General features: G+C 33.7%; 1 protein-coding gene across 1 annotated transcript in view; it reads right to left on the bottom strand.

Moving 5' to 3' along the window:
• The window catches only part of LOC137617144 (centrosomal protein of 104 kDa), a 450,090-nt gene that overhangs the window by 499 nt on the left and 432,091 nt on the right, over window positions 1–17,500 (bottom strand). The window contains exon 17 of the mRNA XM_068347001.1: window positions 17,383–17,500. This exon is cut by the window's right edge and continues 17 nt beyond it. Coding sequence (XP_068203102.1) covers window positions 17,383–17,500 — 118 coding nt within the window. The remainder of the gene's footprint in view (window positions 1–17,382) is intronic.

Genomic DNA, 17,500 nt, shown 5'->3' with positions numbered 1-17,500 from the left:
TTACTAATGTCTTCTGTCTAGCCTCCACTGTTAAAAAACGCCGTCATTTTAATCGGAAATTCTCCGTAAAAATCAAATGTTCTCAGTCGTATTTCAGTAAAATACAGGCGACTGTAATTTTACCCTACTTTCTTTTTTTTCGTTAATGGGTTGGTGACCGTAATATCACTCCTTTACGTCAATATACCTGTTTTTAAAACGGTAAATGCCTGGCAACATTTATTCTAGGCTTTTTACCATTTTTTTTTTTTTTTTTTGCGGCAAATTTTTAACAGTGTTGGTTTTGTAATATTTTATTCCACCACAATAAATTCTCACTAATTTTCATAAACATTTACTGCTAATTTTCTTAGAATAACCTTATGTTAATCTTTTATTGACATCATAAATTCATGTTTTCTTTTCTTGCTCTAATTACTATAGTACAGTATCAAAAGGCCTGATTGAATAGCTATATGGAAGATCTCTTGAGGATTATATGAAATTAGATCACAGAAAAAAAAAAGAGATCTAAAATTAATATCAGTCTGAAACTGGAGTCAAAACGGTCAGACACAAGGCTTCTGTAGGGAATATTTATTAGTTAAAGGATAAATGAGAGGGATAGTAACTAAACTAAATCAGAAAATTGAATAGATCCCTTGTGATTTAAGAGGAGAGTGGGGTGTGAAATGAACTCAATCAGAAATTTTAATAAATCCCCTTTGATTTTAGGAGAAAGCGTTCGTTAGGATATGAATAATCTTTTAAAAAATTAATAAATCCATTCTGATTTTTGGGAGAAAGAAAGGGTTAGGAACAGACCACCCAGTCCAAAAATTTAACAAATCCTTTACAATTAGGAAAAAAGGCGTGGGACAGGACCTATACTCAATCGCCAGAAATACTCATTAGGCCAATTATATTTTAGGACTACACAAATGAATAAATCCCTCATGATATAGGGACAAAGCATGGGATAAATCTTGAACTCAGATCTCAAAATTTAACAATTCCCATATGATTTAGGGACAGCGCTTGGGTGGGACAAGAACTAACTGCGAGCAGGAAATTTAAAAAATCACTCATGATTTAGTAAGGAATAAGGGATAATACTAATTATACACATTAAAAAATCAATTCCTTTATTACAATTTACACCGTGACAAAGCGTGGCTTAGGAAGTGAAGTAAAATAAATAAATAAATAAATATTTAATGTTTCAAGAAGAAAGCATGGGATAGTATTAAGAGAGAAAGCATTAAATAAGAACTGAACTTAATAAGAAAAATATTAAACCCATTGTGATTGAAGGATAGTATGGAATAAGAACTAAAGTCAATAAACTAATCTCATAATCTGTAATGATTTATGGTAAAACTAATCTAATAAATCCCTAAAGATTTATGGATATGTATGCAATAGGAACTGAACTTCATCAGAAGAGTGGATGAATCCCTTATAATTTAGAGAGAAAGTGTTGAATATAAATATAACTTAATAGTAATATAGAAAATCGTTGTTACCTAAAGAGTGAGTGTTAAACAAAAAGTGAAGTAATGTGATAATTCATTTCCGATTTAAAGAGAAAGCTATGAATTAAATGAATTCCGTATGGTTTATAGAGAAAGTGTTTAATAGGAATAGAACTCAATATATTTTTTTATATATATTCCCTCTTATTTACTAAGAAATCGTTAAATAATAAATGAATAACTCCACTATAATTTCAGAAAAGAGAATGGAATAGGAACTGAACTTATTATGAACAGTTAATAAATCGCTTCTGATTTAATAGATAGAATGAAAGAGAAACAAACCTTAATACAAATAGAAAATAAATCACTTTTAATTTAGAAAGAAAGTGTCGGATATGAATTGGCCTTAATCAAGACACCTAACAAAACTTTCATGGTTAAAGGAAAAAAGAACTTAATCGGAAAATTTAATAAATCCCGTATAGATTAAACAGAAATCATGGCATGGGAACTAAACTGAATAAAAAAATAGACCTCTTGTGATTTAGGCAAAAATATTTGAATAGAAACTGAACTAAGACAGAAATTTTAATAAATCCCTTATGATCTACGGAGAAAGTGATACATCAAAACTAAATTCAATAATAAAATTCCCCTAATCCATATATTTAAACAGGTTAGCAAAATATTTAGACAGGAAAACAGACGTTCAGACAGAAAAGCTGAATATTTGGACAGGAAAGCAGATGAACCTAATAAAATTAGGATTTCAGAGAATAGCTATATGTAACAATTGGTTATAGAATTATTAATGAAATTTCTACAAAGGCAAAGATGAAGCATATACCCATCAAAAGGAGAGGTGGATCTGCTATAACAACAGAAGATGAAGAAAGATGGTATTGGATAAAACACTTTAGTGAGGTTATGAATAGGAGATACGAAGGAATAATTTGATTGATATAACTGAAGCTGAGGAAGACCTTAATGTGCACATGAATGAATTCAGTGTGTTTGTAGTCAAAGCTATCACTAAACAACTCAAGAGATGGAAAGCTCTGGGCACGATGGAATAACTGTTGAGATAATATTGGCCGAAAATGAAGTGACTCCCAGTATACTTAAAAGATTATTCTGTAGAATGTAGCATGAAGAGGCAAAACCTGATGAATGGGAGTTAGGAGTGTTGATGAAAATGGCCAAGAAAAAAAAATGTGACGGATTGGAATAATTACAAAGTCATCACACTTACGTCAGTTGTCATGAAAATATATAATATGCTTATTCTAAAGAGACTAGAGAGAAAGATCGATGAAATGCTGAGAGATGAGCAAGCAGGATTTAGAAAAGGTAGAAGTTTTACCGACCATATTCTCATTTGAAGACATGTCATAAAGTCCCAGAGCTGAGGGGATTTTAATTATGTTTTCGTGCCTAGAAGGTTTGAAAGTTGTTTCTTAACCGGAATGTTATGGCGAATTCGAAAATTAATTTCTGGCAAAAATCCGCTCAGGGGATTTTTCAGAAAGCGCATCTGAAAAGTAGATTACCCTTGTGTCGATATAGTGGTATTTTTGCATGTAGAGAAGTGTGGCGGTACTGCATAATATGTAGATATTTTGAGTCCATGCCATTTATCAATTGTTAACTCATGTATATTAATAGAAAGCAGACTAGATAAGCTTTCTTCTATTTATACCACAAATATCTGACGAAAATTAATGAATCAAATACAATTAATTTATTTTTTCCCTTTTGTAAAGAAAAGGTTGCACTTTCATAATGAAAATGATAATACAGTATCGGAAATATTCAAAATCAAATCAACTGTTATTTCCTGGCTACTATTATTTAATATATTTGGAAAGACCATTCAAATCCCTTCCGAATGATGTATTCAATGTTTGTCTGTGGAAATTTTGACAGCAGCTAGATTATTTATGAATTGATATATCAATTTACAGAATTTTAAAACATGGTGAAATGGGAATCTGTATCTGACGACGTAATATTTGCAACTACAAGAGGAAAAATCAAGCCTGGAAAACACATCCGTTTGGATCTTCGTCTAAACAGCATGATTGTCAGTAGAAGAGTTTTTGAAAGTGTTGAACATGTGTGGGCATTCAATCACTTGTCATATAGTGGAATCTCTAGAAACAAATTACTTCACATATTGCAGAGAGAAGTAAAGTCACTCCTGATAAACTACAGCAGGATTGTGATCTTTGTCGTGGTCTTGGATGGGACAATTATGACAAGAAAAATAAGATGCTTTCTGAATATGGTACACTTCATGACACGGTTGGTATTTGTTACTAAAACATTGTAGAACATGATGACGAGGAACATGTGGTAAATACCGGTGAAGCTGCTGAGGTGGAATCCCGTACTAGGTCAAAATAAAAGGTTTCTAACCCCACACTCAAGCTGAAAGAAACCCAAATAGAACCCTACAGGAACTAAGCTAAAATTACTTTTTTTTTGGTACGAGATGAAGACTGTTCCTCTGACAATATAATTTCACAAGTGTTTGTAATCAAAACTTATTGTGGATGATAAATATTGCACTAGAGTATCTCACACCAATGTGGTGTGGGTGGAATGCCTTTGTCACAGTTGATCCCCAGCCCAAACAAGCCATTGGGTATATGGAAAACATAAATCTGCCACCAACAAGACTCGGTGTCATTGCTGAAACAATGAGGATATCCCAGAAAGTCGTACATGCATGTGGTCAAGACTATGCGGTTGGCCAAATCTGCAATGTAAATCAAGGCAATTGAGGCACCATTGTAAAATAACATACGAGTATCTATATGCTTTGGGATTTTTCATATCCTCATGGCTTACTTTGGTGGACTTGGGTACATCATCGATGGATTCAGTGGACCTGAAATACTGACAGAAGCTGACATGCTAGGTGCTGGAACTATGATGGGGATCCTGAAAGGAAATCCCTATAATCATTAAAAACAGATCTTGATTAAACTGCACATTGCCCTTCAAGTTCAAGACCCTTGTAACTGTTATATACCCATCCCTGACCAAGACTTGTGAGTGTCACTTAAGTGACCATTACAAGTCTTGGTCTTGGCAGTTACAAGGGTCTCATTCTGGGTCGGCAATATCTGTGTTTTTGTTCTATCAAATAAATATAGGATGTTACAGGTATGTGTCATTTTCAATTGATCTTATTACTTAATAGATGCAAGCGACTGCATCCAGTGTTGGCAAAAGCATTCGAGATAGCAAGATAGTGAACATCATATCTTTTCTCAATGTGCATGGACTACTTCTACCATCATTGATGGATATAATGAAGGTCCATGTTGCAGACCCATCACCGAAGTGGTTTCATGACATAGAAGTATCAAAAAACTACATAAGTTGCATGTCCAACTACGCAATTTACATTAAAGAAACATTAGCTGGACAACAAGGGAACACCGTCTAGTTCTGGATGATACATGTCAAGTATATCCATGAACTTTTTAGGTCTAACCATGCCTGCACAACCAACGACTTTGATTTATTCACGATTTTGCCTGGATCTATGTTTACAATCTTTTTTGACAATAATCGACAGAACTATTCTAGGTGGATGGTTTGCTATCACCACAACCTTCGGAGTAAAGGAAACACACATTTAGGGGTGAAACATGTCTTCAAAAGAGGAGCTTTGTCAATTCATTGGACAGAGAGAAGGTTCTCCAGAAGAGCAGTGGACATGATGCTGGAGCAGACTATCAATGTAGATTTACCCTCAAGGCAAACAGGAATAGCTGCCTTTAGTATATCAGATTCTGCTCGGCACGGATGGATGATCACCACGTCTGCTCGGAGTTCAATTATTGGGGTTTTGTTGCAGAAAGCTGGCCTCAACATCAAGGGAGATGTCACCAAAATACCTCAGCTCTATTGTGTCAAGAAATACAACGAGGACATGACCAAAATCACCAGAGGCATAAAACAGACTATGAACCCTTTCCATATCGAAGTAGACGCCAACTTGTACTGTGAGGCAACTGCAAATAAAGTAGACAAGAAAATTAAAAAGATCTTATAGGATCTCTTGAGGAAGGTGAAACTTATAAGAGATTGTCCACACAACAGTGTCACAAATACCCTCATTGGGTTGAAAAACCAATTGCAAGAACGAAGGTGAGATATTTTGCCACTGCTGCAGTGAAAATTCAAGTCAAAGCCAAGGACCGAAAGTTTGTTGAGGTACATTGGATACGGGATTTGTTTGGATGTCTGCTTTATATCAGTATCATGCATAAGATGGACATATCTAAATTTCTGTTCTACCTCTTAACACCTGTTCCTTTTTTATTGGTGCATGTGGATGGAACCACGAGTAAAACCGATAAGTCAAAATTGATGCACAAACTCGAGTAGGCCAGTGCGAGTATTCCACCTACATCTACTGATGTAACTCTTGTTGACACTATATTCCTCCTGTACTTACTGCAAAATATCCCACCTACTTATGGCCGAATTGCCAAGGTACTGCCACAAATGTTGTGCTCTCTCTCTCATTCATGGAGGATTTTATATATGAAACATATAAATAACCATCCATAAAGCAATCAGAAGGTGTCAGAAGTGGTCAGAATGAGATGGCTTTTTTCATAAGAGACAAAGAGAATGGCACCAAATATTACGTTCTTCTGCATTCAAGACAGCATTCTTCAGATTGTTGTCATCAGAATGGCAAAATGAATATAATGCTGATACTCTCGTTGGTCATGAAGTGTTTCTGGATCTCAATACAACTTAGTACAAGTTCACAGAACAGGTTTGAACAATTACCCATGAAGAAATCCATCTCCTGCAGAGTTAACATAAAGAAACAGACACGTGGCTCATATTCCATTTGACAAAAGTGTTGGAAATACCTCCAAAGGTAAACTTTGTTGTCATAGGCAATAACACTGATATCCTTGTACTTCTTTTGTTCCACGTGGCCAATGCAATTGTGCCACCCAGTGTGTGGCTAGATGTTGGAGTCAGCACCAACAACACGAGACGTTACATCAAAATCACAAAATTAATTATTGAACTGGATATATCATTGATTAGTGCCTTGCTTTCCTTTCACGCCCTTAATGACTGTGACCATACGGCCTTTTTCATAAATAAAGATAAACAGAAACCATTTGCACTCCTGAAAAAAATTTGGCAAGATCTGCAATGCGTTTCCAAAACTTGGTGATGAAAACTTCATAACCCAGGCAACACAATTCACCATCGAAACATTTGTGTGGAAAACCAAAAATGACGGACATTGACATAGCCACATTCGATTTATTGCAACAGAACTATGCGCCTCGAAATGAAAAGAACCCACGAGACAGGATTAAGGGAATGAATCTAAGTAGCAAGAAAGTGTTGCTACCATGTTGCAAAGTGCTGACTAAGAAAATCGAGAAAACTAACTATGTTGCTGCCACTTGAAGAAAAGCTTTTCTACCAGTGCCCCCATCTTGTAGTCCAGAAGGAAATGGGTGGGAACAGCGCTACGGGGCTTGTGTAATTAAATGGTAGAACGGAGACTATGTGCCTCAGAAAAATTTTGAATTTCTTGCTATAGAGCTAGCTGATGTCGAGGAAGATGAGGAGCATATGACAAGCACTGATCAGCCTGATTCAGATGACTCGGAAGATGACCACGAATGGCAGTAATTTAGCTCATTTACATTGACTTCGCATAACATTTTCCCCTTTTATTTTTTAATCATAGCAGATGTTGATATATTAAATCATTAATATATTGGTTCTTGTCACGTGTAAATTAGAAAATGTGCTTCAATATCCAGACTGCCTTCGATACTAATGTGTAATGTTACGAAATATCTTATTGAATAGCATTTATGAACGAGAATGTATGTGAGATTATTTTTAATTAGCAAATAATACATACAAGTGTGGTTGTGTGGTGAATGAAGTCACCATAACTGTAACCAAATAAACATTATTCATAGTAAGTGCTGCCACTTATATATAATTTTAAATTTTGTAAATCAATATATATACTCAGATTTGACAGAACTGCCACAATGAAACATCATATATATAATTTCGAGTGAAATTGAATGCTCTTTCCAACTATTTGAAATAATACCAGACAGGAAAAAAGTTAAATTGATTTTTAATCATTCCAATAGAATATTACTATTTTCATTTGCGACGTTTTCTTTACAACATGAAAAGATAAATTCATTGTATTTGAATCGTTAATTTTCTTTAGATATTTGTGTTATATATAAAAGAAAGCTTATTTAATACGATTTGCATTGATATACATGAGTTAACAATTGATAAATGGCATGGACTCAAAATATTTACATATTATGTAGTACCACCACAATTTTCTACAAGCAAAAATACCACTATATCGACACAAGGGTGATCTACTTCAAACGCGTTTTCTGAAAAATCCCCCGAGTATAAATTTGTCAGAAATAGATGTTTGAATTTGTCATAAAATTCTGGTTAAGAATCAACTTACAAACCTTTTGGCCTCAAAAACATAAATAAAACGCCTATATGTCCTATATAAACTATTAACAATGTCAAAAACAGATATGTCATATATAAACTTTAAAAAGACTCATGTCAGCCTGGTCAACATAAAAACATTTGCTCCAACTTTGAACTTTTGAAGTTCTACTGATTCAACTACCCGATTAGGAAGATCATTCCACAACTTGGTAACAGCTGGAATTTAACTTTTAGAATACTGTGTAGTATTGAGCCTCATGATGGAAAAGGCCTGGCTATTAGAATTAACTGCCTGCCTAGTATTACGAACAGGATAGAATTGTCCAGGAAGATCTGAGTGTAAAGGATAGTCAGAGTTATGAAAAATCTTATGCAACATGCATAATGAACTAATTGAACGACGGTGCCAAAGATTAATATCTAGATCAGGAATAACAAATTTAATAGACCGTAAGTTTCTGTCCAACAAATTAAGATGAGAATCAGGAGCTGAACACCAGACAGGAGAACAATACTCAAAACAAGGTAGAATGAAAGAATTAAAACACTTCTTTAGAACAGATTGATCACCGAAAATCTTGTAAGACTTTCTCAATAAGCCAATTTTTTGTGCAATTGAAGAAGACACAGACCTAATGTAAATTTTCTGTCGAGAATCACACCTAAAATCTTATATGTCATACAAATTTAAAGAAACATTATCAATACTGAGATCCGGATGTTGAGGAGCCACTGTCCTTGACCTACTTACAATCATACTTTGAGTTTTGTTAGGATTCAACTTCATATCCCATAACTTGCACCATGTACTAATTTTAGCTAAATCTCTATTAAGGGATTCACCAACCCCAGATCTACATTCAGCGGATGGAATTGATGCAAAGAGAGTAGCATCATCTGCATAAGCAACAAGCTTGTTTTCTAGGCCAAACCACATGTCATGTGTATATAGTATGAAAAGTAATGGGCCAAGAACACTACCCTGTGGAACACCGGATATCACATTCCTATACTCACTATGGTGCCTGTCAACAACAACTCTTTGAGATCTATTTCTTAAAAAATCAATAATAATGCTAAGAAACAACCGACCCACTCCCAACTGTTTAAGTTTGAAAACAAGGGCCTCATGATTATCACGGTCAAACGCAGCACTAAAATCAAGGCCAATCATACGAACTTCCTGACCACAATCAAGGGATTTCTGTACAGCATTGGAGATTGTAAGAAGGGCATCACATGCACCAAGGCCTTTACGAAAACCAAATTGCAAACTAGGGAATAGATGATTACCTTCAGCAAACCTATTAAGACGTTTTGCCAGAAGACGTTCAAAAACTTTAGATAATATGGGAGTTATGGAAATTGGGTGGTAATCAGTGGGACTTGAGCTACCACAAACACATTTACATAGAGGAGTAACATTACCAATTTTCCAGCAAGTGCTAAAAGCTCCTCTTCTTGCTAACTTGCGCAAAATAACAGATAACTTTGGAGCTAAGAAATCTGCTGTCTTTATAAAAAAACCAAGGAAAAATACCATTTGGGTCTACACCTCTATAAGCATCAAGGTCCATCAACAGAGCTTTAATCTCACGAGATCAAAAAACCAAACTAGTTAGTTTAGCCTCAGGAAAACAGGAATGAGGAAGTTCAAGTTTTTCATTACTCTGTTTACTGTCAAAAACATCAGCCAAAAGGGTTTCCTTTTCCTTTGGACAGTGAGTGGCTGAGCCATCTGGTTTAAGTAAAGGAGGAACTGTTGCATCTACACCAAAGAGTGCAGATTTAAGGGTAGACCACCATTTATGTTCCTGAGTTGTACCAAAAAGGGTTTCTTTTATGGTTAAATTGTACTCCTTTTCAGTTGAGGCATAAACTCTCTGAGCAAAAGCTCGAAGCTGAGTATAGTTGTTCCAGGTCAAATCTGATTTGTTACCCTCCCAAAGGTGATAGGCCTCCTGCTTCTCCAAATAAGCACATCTACAATCATCATTGAACCACGGTTTGTCCTTCACTCGGTACCTTGGCACACGAGAAAGGATACGCCTATCAATTATGTTGACTAGATTCTCATTCAAAGGGACAACAGGATCTACACTACTATATAATTGTGACCAATTAAAGTACAAAATATTTGATTAAGGCTGTTCATAAGCATAGCAAGTACAAAGTTAATGTTAGTGGAGTCCTACCAAATGAATTTCAAGTGAACAGTGGGGTACTCAAGGGAATGAGTTGTCATTTATCTTTTTAGCCTCCTCGTGGAGTTTGTGATCCATAGAACAGTTGGAGATGGAGGAAAAGGATCAGACTGCATTGGTAATAGGAAATTAGCTGACCTCGAGTATGCCGATGACACTGGCCTTATTACCAGAAAACCTCAGAATTTGCAAAGCTTGCTTACCAGAATGCATGAAATATCACATGAGGTTGGGCTCAAGATAAACAGAAGAAAGACACAGATGATAAGAAAGGAATTTGCAATGGATGATAAAATATTATGGGAAGGATAAAGGATTAATGAGGTAAAATCATGTAAATATTTAGGAACTATTATCTCTAATGAAGGGTGTTTAGAATTGGAGTTTAATAAAAGATTGAAAAATGCAAATCAGACAATGGCTAGGTTAAGTCAAATTTGGATATCAAATCGCTGGAAATTACATATAAATGTCGGGCTATATATCAGTTTACTGAGATCGATGTTACTGTATGGACATAAGTCGTGGTATGACAATGAAACAATACCCAACAGATTATGTTGATATGAGAACAGACCCCTCAGAAGAATATTTGGAGATAAGTGGCAGGAAAGGATTAGATATAAAACTACAAGAGAGATTACTCGAGTGTTATATGTGTATGAGATCATGGTAGGGCTAAATGTAGATAGTTTGGGCAAGTTCACCAATCTTTTAACTAGGCTCCACAAGGTACTAGAAGAGTTGGAAGGCCCAGGACCACATAGCTGAGGACTATGAAGCGTGACGTAGGCGATGATGAATGGAGAAATGTGTATTTAAAAGCTCAAGATAGAGACGACTGGCGAACTATCATTAAGGCCCTTTGCGCCAATATGAGAAAGAGATGATGAGCTAGAGTAAAATCAAAGAAGAAAAATACAACTTCATCAATAAATCAATAAACGAATTGTGGTTTACGGAAAAAGAATCTGAAAAACTGAACTTTATCCAAAATATATAATAAATCTCTTACAATTATTTATGGAAAAAAACTTGCGATAGGAAGTGATCAATGAGAAGATTTCGCAATTCTTTTGTGATCAAGGCTTCACATCAGAACTAGACTCAATAGAAAAATAATAAGTCGTGGAGACAGAGAGAGAAAGACTTAAATAGGAACTGGACATGATAAGAAAATGTATTAAATCCTTGTGATTTATGGGAAAATCATGAAACGGAAAGTAAACTCAATCAGAAAATTTAATAAATCCCTTCTGATTAAGGGAAAAAGCATCAGATCGGAACTGAGCCTAATGAAAAAATTTGATAAAGGAAAATGTTAGGGATACGAACTGAGCTCACCCAAGAATATTCAATAAACCCCTTATGATTTAAGGAGGAAGCATAATATTGCAACTAATCTCAATCAGAAAATCTAATAAATTTCTTGAAATTCATAGACATTCCTTGTTATAGGAACAAAACTCAATAGGAAAATATGATAAAGCCCTCATGAGTTAGTGACGAAGACATATATGAACTAAACTAAATAAAAAATAAATCCACAAATACCTCACTATTTAGGGAGAAAATGTGTTTTAGCAACTAAAAATAATACGAAAAGTGAATAAACTGCCTTTGGCTTAGGTCTGGAGAAAACATGGAATAGGAACTAAACTAAAAATAAATTAGTAAATCCTAGAGACTTAGGGGAAAGCATAAAATATAAATTCACAAATCCGTCATGACGAGAAAAAAAAATCATGATAAAAACTAAACCCAATCTGAAAATTTAATGAATTGTTATTCAGGAAAAAAAGCGTCAGGTAGAAGATAACCCAATAAAAAAAAAAAAAATAGCCATTGATTTTGGAAGAAAGTGTGATGTATGAACAAAACTCAAGTAAACCCGTCATGATTAGGGAGAAAGTATGGAACTAAACTTAATCAGAACATTTAGTCAGTACATATAGTTTTGAGACAGAGTGATATAGCTTCTGAACTCTGTAAAAAAATCCTAAGTGAATAAGGGTGAAGGAGTATGATGGAATAGGAACTAAACTCAATCATGAAAATTTGGTAAATCCCCTAGGATTTTTTGAGAAAGCACAGCGTAGCAACTGAACCTAATCATAATATTTGATAAAACTCCGCTGATCTAGGGAAAAAGTTATATAGAAAATGAGCTGAGTCAGAACTTTAAAAAACTACATACCAACTGAACCTGGTCGGAAAATTTAATAGATTTATTGCGATATAGGTAAAAATCATGAAAATATCTATTGAATGTAGTTTGTTTTTAAGAAGAAAGCAAGGTATAAGAACTAAATATAAACAGAGTATTCAATAAACCCCACCGAAAATAGTCGAATAAGAACTAAATTTATTTAAAACATTTTAAACACCCTTACATATTTGGGTACAAAGCATTCCTTAGCAACTAAACTCAATGATAAAATTTCATGAATCCCATTGCTTCAAGGACAAAGTGTAGGATATGAACTAAATTCTATCAAATAATTTAATAGATTTGTTACAATTTTGGGAGAAAGTGTCAGCAAATAACTAAACGTAATCAGAAAATTTAAAAAAAATCTTTATGGGTTAGGTTAAAAGTGTAGAATAGGAACTAGATTCAAAAAGAAAAATGGGAGCTTTAGTTGATCAAAGAATTTAAACACATAAAATCAGTAACCAGCTACCTATTGACGTGAAAATTGTTAGGGTGTATCCGTAAGGTAAGCCGAGTGCTCAGCCAGTGTAAAAAGCATGACTTTATGTGGTTCACTTCGCCTGATATAGCAAAAGTCTTCATTATAGGCGTTGTGTACCTAATATGGACATAATAGATGTGGTCATATATGGCTCATGTCGCCCAAAACGATTAGAGATAGTTCTGGTGGCGCTGTGTGCCGAATATGGTCACACTTTGGATGTTCAGTTATGGTGCATATCGCTCAGACTGATCTAGGGAATTACCGTATGCAACATGTACCAGACGTGGCTCATACTCAGTGTGACTCTAAAAGGCACACATCGCCCTGAATTATTGCAATCGTTACTATAAGCGATATGTACCGCATGTAGTCAACTGAAAAATGTGTAGAATTTCAATATATTGTTGTTTTATAACACATTTATTAGTCATTTGGTGCTTTGCAGACAATTCAATTGCCAGACACAAATGCACATACATGCATATGTATGTACATACACACACAAACTCACACCCATATATATAACACCTTTATGTTTTCATATGTGCACATAAAATTTGTAGTACACACGTGTGTATATAGGAATATAAATATAAACATACACATGAATATAATACATATAAGATGTACATACATGTTACAGACACACACATTAGGAAACATATATACAGGCTGTATTTCTGGCAATAAAAATTTGTATTTTGCATAAATAAAAGTATTTACATACAAATAAATTATTTAGGTCTTCTTCAGTTATTATTCATATATCTGTCCATCTGTATACGGCAGCCCATCTTTTTGTACCTGTCTATCCATGTATATACATACAAACATACATACATATATTCACACTTATGCGAGAGAGGAATAAAATGTGGAAAAGAACTCTTTTTTTTTATATATGTAAAAGAGAATATATTATAATATAAAATACTAGAAAATACGATAAAGGAAGTAACAGAAAAGGAATGACACACATACACACACAAAATGGATAGTATATATATATATATATATATATATATATATATATATATATATATATATATATATATATACACTTACATATACAGACTGATATACAAATTACCCATTGTCCCAATATGATGAAAAATTAACATCCCAGAGAATATTTGAATTCTTGCCTTCTTTTTAGTACCATATGTATGTATGTATATTTACTGTATATATATATATATATATATATATATATATATATATATATATATATATATATATGTGTATGTGTGTGTGTGTGCGTGTATGTGTGTGTGTATGTGTATGTATGTATGTATGTGTATGTATGCATTTGTATGTATGTATTATGTATGTATTCCTTTCTCTGTCATTTCTACTAATTCCTTTATATTTTATTTATACACACTGTATATACGCAAAAGCGTACATATGCATACAGAAAACATTCCCTGACTGAAGCTACTGGCCCCAAAGTCAAGACAAGAAGGCGTTGTCGTTCCTGTTATGAGATACTGTCACAAAATGAAGGAAGTTCTGTAGCTCGAAAGAAAGCACGAAGAGTAAACACATATTGTGAGAATTGTGAAGGTGAACCTTTCCTTTGTCTCAGTTGTTTCAACTTGAAACATCCGGTTTAAAAAATATGAATTTGTGTATTTTATTTGTTTTTCTTATGTAGAAGCAAAACAGAAAAAAAAAGTTGATTTTATACTTGTACTCTAAATACTACTTGATTTCCTTCATCATACATGGATATTTTTTCACCAAGAAAAGGACACTATTATTTTTTTTTTTTCAAAAGTAAAATGTTTACCAAACTGATTTATTTTTCTATCGAATTTATATAAATATAATCTAGGGTTAAAAGGATAGCATTTTTATTGATCTAATGATAATGTTTTCTATTTTTTTTTTTTTTACTGAAAGAAAGAAAGAATCAAAAAAAGATATGCCCCTTTTACCAGCATATGAAGATTATTTTGTTTAGTTAATGTTCTAGTTTATTTTGATTAATTTCCAGTATATCACAATAATATTTTGGTAAAAAAGCCCATATTGATTAAATTTTGTATACTTGAAAAATATATATAATTCTTAGCATGTGTACCACATAGGGTGTACATCACTCATTCAGAGAGTCCCCTATGAACCATATGTGGAGCACATCGCAGTCAACGTGTTAATATACACCTGATGGTTTAGGGAAAAGACATTCTATAGCAACTAAATTCGATCAGATAATTTGAATAATCTCCTAGGACTTGGGAAAAAAGAGCCTGATAGGAACCAGAAAATTTAAAAAATCCTTTGAGTATTACGAAGAAAAAGTTAAATAAGAACTGAACCAAATATGAAATTCAATATATCCCTCAAGATCTAGGGAGAAAGAATAATGTAGCACCTAATCTTAGTCACATAATTCAATAAATCTCTTGCAATTCATGGAGGATATTTGTTGATAAGAAATAAATTCGAAACGAAAATTTGATCAATTTTAAGGGATTTAAGGAGAAAGAGTCGGATATTGGTTGAACTGATTCAGACGTTTTGATAAATTCCTTAAGAATTTGGGCGAATGGTGTTGTAGAAACTGAACTCGATAAAGAAAAGTGGTTTAGGGAGAAAGCAACAGATAGGCATTCAGCCCAATCAGAAAGTTTAATAAATACCATATTATCTTAAGAGAAAAGTTGGGGAAGAAGGTAACCACAATAAAAAAAAAAATATTGAATCCCTAATAGTTTATTGAGGCAGCGTAGATTAGAGACTTGCGTTTAACAGAGAAGAGGGGGAACGGAACTAAACTTCATCAAAAATATAATCACTTTTAATTTATGAAGGAAGTCAAAGGAAAAATCGGGATATAAGAACTGATCCTAATCCGAAATTCTAAACGTATCCCTTATGATTTCGGGAGAAAGCATGGGATAGGAACTGGACTCATTCAGAAAGTTTGAAAACCCTTTGATGATTGGGGGAAAGTAAGAGAAAAAATCTGAACTCAACAAGAAAATTTAATAACTCCTACATGATTTAGGAACAATACATGGGATAGGAATTGGGCTTCAATATAAATTTTAATAAATATTTTATGATTTAGTGACACTGGGATAGGAGTTGAGCCTAATCAGAAAATTTAGTAAATCTCTCATAATTCAGAGAGAAAGTGTTGGATACAAACTGAACTCAAACAGAAAATTCGATAAAGTTCTTATGATTTATGGAGGAAGCACTGGATAGTAGCTGACTTCGATCAGATTTTTAAAAATATTTCTTTCATTAAGGCAGAAAGCGTGGAATAAGAATTGTACTCAATAAAAAAAAAAAATAAATCTCTTATGATTTATGGATAAAGTTTAGGATAGGTGCGGAACTCAGTCAGAAAATTTCATAAATCTTTTGATTTGGCGAAAATGCGTGGAATTGGCCCTAATGTCTTTCATAAATCCCTTTTAATTTGGATGGATTTGGACAGCATTAATCATAAAAGTTAATAGATCCCTCATAATTGGGTGGAAAGCATGAGGCAAGAGGTGACCCAAATCAGAAAATATTGGGTACCCCTCATAATTTAGTGGAAAGCATTGGATAGAATCTGAACGATATCAGATAATTTCCTATATTCCGTTTGATTTATGGAAAAGGCAAAGGAAAGGAATTGAATTCAATTCTATTATTTTATAAATCTCATATAAGGTGTAAGTGTTGGTGTTGGAAGTGTATTTAAGTAGAAACTTACAACAAATTCTCTATAATTAAAGAATAGAGCTGAATTCAATCAGATTTTTTTTTAGAAATTTCCAAAGAAATCGGGGGACAGAAACTGAGCTCAGAAAATCTATTAAATCTCCTATGATTCAGGGAAATAGTAGGATATAAGAACTGAAGTCGATTCGAAAATATAAAAAAGAACCCTTATGATTTTAGGAGAAAGCGTTGGATAGGAACTGAAGTCAATCAGAAAATTCAATAATTTCTAAAATTTTGGAAAAAAATAATTGGATAGGAATTAAACTCAAATAGAAAGCTCTATAAAGTCTTGATGATTTATGGAAAAATCTTAGGATGGGAACAGAAATTAAAAATAAAATGTAATAACTCCTCCATGATTTATGGAAAGATCATGGGACAGGAACAAATCATTACCAAAATATAAATTATATCCATTAATATTAAACATAAAGCATGAGAAACGAACAGCTCATTCTAAAATTCTAATGAGTCCATTATGATTTACGAAGAAGGTGTACACATGAAAAATTATCATTTAAGGATGCATTATCAACTGAGACTTGAATTTTAACTTAGGTATCTAAATAATCCTTGATGATTTAAAAAGGTGTGAGGATATTTGACCTTAAACCAAACATTTAAAAATAATTATTATTCACCTATAAGGTATGAACTCGGATTTGACCTTATACCAAGGAAGCTGTAGGTATACGTTAGAAATGCACTTCAAAGCAAACAACAGAATAAATCTCTGGTGTATTATGGACAAACAGTAATGAATGCCAATCCCCTTCAGCATACCTTGTGGCTTTGCTCTAGGATTTGCTGGACATGATTCGGGTCCGGGCATAAGGTGTCTCTTCCATCCATCTTCCCATGGTGGTATGTTTTCATGACAAAGAGGACAGTGGTTGGCAAT

This window comes from Palaemon carinicauda, chromosome 23 (genome assembly GCF_036898095.1).
Source record: "Palaemon carinicauda isolate YSFRI2023 chromosome 23, ASM3689809v2, whole genome shotgun sequence".
NCBI lineage: Eukaryota > Metazoa > Arthropoda > Malacostraca > Decapoda > Palaemonidae > Palaemon > Palaemon carinicauda.
The sequence above is the reverse complement of the archived record's forward strand: the minus strand, read 5'-3'. Positions and strand labels throughout refer to the sequence as shown.